General features: G+C 37.3%; 1 protein-coding gene across 1 annotated transcript in view; it reads left to right on the top strand.

Moving 5' to 3' along the window:
- LOC104163321 (putative interleukin-17 receptor E-like) overlaps window positions 1-4,157 on the top strand; it is a 22,415-nt gene extending 18,258 nt beyond the window's left edge. The window contains exons 13-15 of the mRNA XM_009702293.1: window positions 326-383; window positions 2,857-2,911; window positions 3,892-4,157. Of these exons, the coding sequence (XP_009700595.1) occupies window positions 326-383; window positions 2,857-2,911; window positions 3,892-3,919 (141 nt within the window). The 3' untranslated portion in view covers window positions 3,920-4,157. The remainder of the gene's footprint in view (window positions 1-325; window positions 384-2,856; window positions 2,912-3,891) is intronic.
- Window positions 4,158-5,399: the final 1,242 nt, after the last annotated feature.

Genomic DNA, 5,399 nt, shown 5'->3' with positions numbered 1-5,399 from the left:
TCCCTAGTGAAAAATCAGATTTGGTGGTAAAATCCATGTTTTCCTGCATAAGTCGTTTATTTTGTAAATAAGATGTTATCTGTCAGAATACAGTTCTCCCCCCTCCCCCCAAAAAATCTCATTAGCTGTATCATTCAGAAACCTAAGTGATTGCAACTTGCTAAATATACACTAGACCAGCAGTCTCCATATGCATTTATTTAAAAACAGATTAAAAAATGCCGTCACTTGGGTAAACTAATAAAGCAATCTCTGTTTGTCAACAGAAGTGTTTAGTAACAGTTCTGCTGAAAGGTGAATAAGCCTCAATTCTTTCTTTTAAAAGGGCTGGAGGACAGATGTAGATTATTCAGTTCCACTGCAGATCTGTGATATCCACTGTGGTAAGTGTGAATGATAACAAAAGAAGAATTAGGTCTTGACTGTATAGAAGAGAACATCTCAGGTGAAGTGTGTTTTCATTGGGAAACTGAGGTGGGATTCACCTGACTGAATGTAGATGTTTGCATGTGAGCTAGATACACTCAGCTTCCTTTATAGACAATGGACTCATATATCTCAACTAGCTTTTAATTAGCCACTGCAAGGGAAACTTGTGTGGCTGGCTGTTTTCTCTGCTTCCTGGGTGAGTTTTCCATCCTGTGCCAAGTTCTGCATGCCACACCTATATTTACCTTGCTGTTGGTACATGAGGTAACTAGTTAAAAACAATCCTTGGCAAGTAGTCACATAGTGCTGTCATTGTAGTGATTGCAGCACAGCCGTACTGTTAATTCGCCACCTCTGCAAATGGGACAGTAGTACTGCTCTTCACTGCAGAAGTACGGTGAGGATATTATTATGATTTGAAGTACACTCAGGTATGCTCATGGAGTCAGAATATTCTGAAATCTCCAAGCCGTGAAAGTAAGGCATGGTAGAAGTTAGTGAGTTCAGAGTGATCTAAGGCTGTGGGGTTTATGGTGAAGAGCAGAGGAGTGGATTGACTAGTTTAGAACTAAAAAGTCTAAAATGAATCAAGCTGAGAGAAGGCTCAATCTGAGCATTGCCAAAACCACCTCCCCAAACCCACCAAAACAACCAACCTCCCCTCCCCAGTTCATTATAAACGTAGTGATTCCTATGACAGATTTTCTCTGTTGTCTAAAAATACCTGTCAGTTAACTATAGCTTCAGATTTGGAAGCCTGATACTAAAAAGGAGGGGGCTCGAATTTGTAGTCTAAATATAGTTCTCTGTGGAAGCACTTGCATAATGCTAGTTCAGGTTTTTTCTCTTAAAAACTCATAACAAGCCCACTCAAGGTGAAGCAATTAAATAATCAGAGTGTTGTGATTCATGTAGTCTGGATGCATTTTTCCTTATTCATATTTTCCCTTTAATGAATGTGAAGGGTATGACAAAAGCATGTAAAATAATGAAAGGCTCCAGAGATGGCAGTCTGGGAATTCCCCTCTAGCTTATAGTAGGAGAGGATGGGTCTGCATATGAAATGAAAATGATGGAACACCGAAAACTGACGGAAGAACTTTTTGGGCAGAGTATTTGATTTAAATGTGGAACTTTTTGTCACAAATTTTTGTTCTGATCAAGAATTTGTGGAGATTCAGAAAAAAAATGTGAGAAACTGTCCATATCAGGAATATCAGAACTGTAATACATGATCGTTATGTTTGTTGTATAGAGGATATTAACCTCATGCTTCATGGAGTCTGCCATACTTGTTATTTTTGGGTTAATGTTGTCCACATTAACGGGTGGATAATTCCATCTCTGTCAGCTGACCAGGAGAGGGTTCCTGAAACCTCCCTCTGTGGCAGATGGTACAAGTCAGTGTCAGAGATGGGACATTGAACTAGGTGGGTCTGATTCATTGCTGTCCTTCCTGTGTTCTTAATGACTTGTCAGGAGCCATCAACTGTTTGTCATGTGTAAGATTTTAATGTAACAGTAATAACATTACTACTAAGGACTTTCATATTCTTAAATGCTTATTTTCTATAACAAAGATATTTTCTCAAGCACTAGGTTTTTAAAATCAGGAGATGATGAAAGTTTCTTAAAGACGATGCCACTGAGGGTGATAATTCTTACACTGGAATGCTATTGTGTTTGAACCTAAGATGTTGAGAAAAATAATCCACCTAAAGGTGAAGGGAATATTAAACCCAATATTTGTCCATAATTTGTGACAATTTGAATTACACAAAATGTCAAAGTAAATGAGGAATAATCTTATAATGGCATAGTGAAAACAGTGAAAATATCTACTGCATACATCTTTGTAAAATAGAAATTTACATTGGTATGTTAAAGCGACCAAGCAGTATCAGTGTGTCCAAAAGAGCCATGATGTTATTAACATGTATTTTGTTACTCAAAACCAAGATTCCAGTGATGACAGTATCTGTTATAAAAAAATTACTGTAGCTAACCATTGTGAAGGCTATTTTCTTTCCAGCTGCAAGAAGTTTTTCTGGTTTGTAGAACGCATTGTACTGCAATGCATTGCATTTTTCTATCAGTAGCTGTGCTTTAGAATTAGAATGGCTTAGCCTTATTTGCTCTACAGAGGATGGAAATGGGAAAATATTTTTTTTTCTTTCATTTAATTAGCATTGACTTAGAGGCAAAACTTTGTGTTCTTTTTAAATTTTATTTTCCCTTCAGCCACTTTTCTGGATTCTATTTAATGTAGCCAAACAATTTGAGACATTATTTCACCTATTAAAAAAGAAACTTATCTAACTTATCTATTCTGAATGAAACAATAACCCAAATCAGTTAATGTGAGAATAAGTATGTGAATCATAATGAAAACAAAATGGCAACCTACATTTGAACTTGTTTCTTCAGGTTTTCATGGTCAGACATATGGTGATGGAAACGCAGCAAAGGCCTTGACACACAGGTATCCATCCAATGTATAGTTTAAAACATCTTTGAGAGTTGATAGAGTTGTTAATCCTGAAAATGTATCATTCGCTTCCCTAAAGAACAGAAGCAATGTCTTAGTGAATTTTGTCAGGAATATCAGGTTCCTATCTCTCCCCTTTCCTTGTCCCCACTGAAGACATCTCTTGCTCCTCTGCTGTCTCTCCTCTTGCTCATCTCTATTGCACCACAGTGCAGTCTGGCATCAGAGGTAGCTGCCTTGCTGCTGAACAAAGAGGACAAAGGCAGAATAATAACCAGTGGAACTGAGAAGTTTGTAAGGTAACAAGACAACCTTCAAGAGCCCTGGAACAATCTCAGATTTGCTGAGCATGACATTCAAGTTACTAGCACCTGTGCCCTGCTTTCTCCCTGACGTTTGCAGGCAGATCAGTCCCCTCTGTGCTGTCACTCATTAGACATGTCTGCTCAGCTGTTCCAGTACTTTTCATTCCCACAGCCCTTTGCAAAACACCTATTGCTAGGTTGTAAACAACTCAGTAATTAATGCAGCCCATGAATGTATGATTTGGTAGACCCTGAGCTCTTGAAAACTCTTTTCCTTTAAGGATGCCCTTTCAGAGGCAACCTAGAATAGTGGGAGCAACTTAGAACTCCAGAGAGAGTAGAGATGCTCTGAAAAGCCCTTGTTCAAAGATGGGAAAAAGATGCAGCCTTGCAGAAGTTATGCAAGTCATGTGGTTGAGAAAGGGGCTACCATCTTTGCTTTGAGGCAATCTTTGGCTTTTCCCTTGTCAGCAGATACCATTCAGAATAAAGTATCTTGGTTTTGTTCATTTGTTCACATGAGTGCTGTTTGGACTGTGACAGTCAAGTCCACAAGCTGTAGACAAGTGGTTAGATTTGTTGTTTAACTCCAACTATATATGAATGCAATGAACTGTCTCACACTTCAGAGAAAAAAAGCCCATCTTCTTTCTTCTGTTTTTCCCCTAGAATGAAGAGTGTGCATTCCTTGCATTGAATTTAACAACGCATTTTCAAGGTCCTTAGTATCTTCTCAACATCAAGTTGTATTTTGGTGTAACTTGCAAATCTTGTGTAACTTGTCATCTCTCATGTAAGTAGTTTCTGCTAATTACTGTGAGATTATTCTCATGAGTGAAGAATTTAGCAAGTTAAGCCTATTCCAACATGTCCAAAGGAAGCTGGATTATGATCCCTCATTTCTCAGTATTTCAAACAAAAAATGTCTTAGATCACTTAGAGAATCAGGTTCACATTTTCCTTCTAAATTAGTATTTTATATACAGTATGCTATAAATGAGTACTTTCATAGTACCTTGTGTACCTATAGAACAAATATTTAATATTTTCTTATTTGTAACCTTCGTTTTTAAACCATAAGCACAAGTTTTTGAGAAATGAAGAATGGAGGAAGTTTTCTCAGCTTTGTTATATTATCCTTTGAAATTTCTTTTGTTTTCTAATGCCATTCTGATGATCTCACCATGACAGACCATATTCCTTAAATATATCTAACAACTGCTTTCTGTTTTTTGCATTTGTATTTGACTTTGAGTTAACTTTCCTGTTTGTCTGAGGAGGTACATGTCTTTGGTTTGATAGCTATTTAAAACTATGATGTGGAAATCCAGCCTAGAAGAAAACAGTTTAGTGGAAAGAATTGAAGTATTTTTTTTTCCATTCTATCAGTATTTATACTCAATTGTTGAGAATAATATTACACACTGTACTGATTATCAAACATTTGGCTTTTATTTCACTGAATACTCCTGTCAAGCATCCTTACTTCCTGTTGTGTAACAAGGAAATAAAGTCAACTAAAAGATGATTAATAGCAAATCCTGAAACCATGTGGAATTGCTTGTGTGGGATCAGGAATATGGGTGGTGAGTGAGGGTCTGGAACAAGAAGTTGATCAATAAAAAATATTTTCCATCTAAATGTGTGTTTTTTTCTTTCAAGACTTTCAAAGAGCAATTTACAGGAGACAAGTGGTGTAAGAGACATACCTACTGTCTTGAATCACAAGGTTGTTGAGGTGCTTTGAAGAAGACAAATTCTGCTTGGCTCCTTTGATATCAAAGCTTCATTGTGTAGACTGCACATCTATTAGATATGCTCTTATTCCAAGCAGTGCCACAGCTCCAAAAGCAGAGGTGGTAAGGCAGCTTTCCTAAAGCATTTTGTTACTTGCTTTGGCTGTGAAATCGAAGCCCTGATCTATTCAGACATCTGCTTTTCCTTTAATACCCTCCAGACTGCAGCCACAAACAGCCATTCAACTGAGAGAGCATCATAACATTACTCTCTTCACTTTCCTCCAGTGGAAAAGACTTTTCTGTAGGAAAGGCTGATTTTTACAATGTGCTTTTTATTGCAGTGAAGTCTTAAGATCAACTGTTTGAATATGTCCTTAGACTGCGAATGAATTAAAATTCTACAGGTGTTGCAGGGTCTGAAAACGTATGTATAGCTAA

This window comes from Cariama cristata, unplaced genomic scaffold, assembly GCF_000690535.1.
Source record: "Cariama cristata isolate BGI_N322 unplaced genomic scaffold, ASM69053v1 scaffold41746, whole genome shotgun sequence".
In the NCBI taxonomy this organism is placed as follows: domain Eukaryota; kingdom Metazoa; phylum Chordata; class Aves; order Cariamiformes; family Cariamidae; genus Cariama; species Cariama cristata.
The sequence above is the reverse complement of the archived record's forward strand: the minus strand, read 5'-3'. Positions and strand labels throughout refer to the sequence as shown.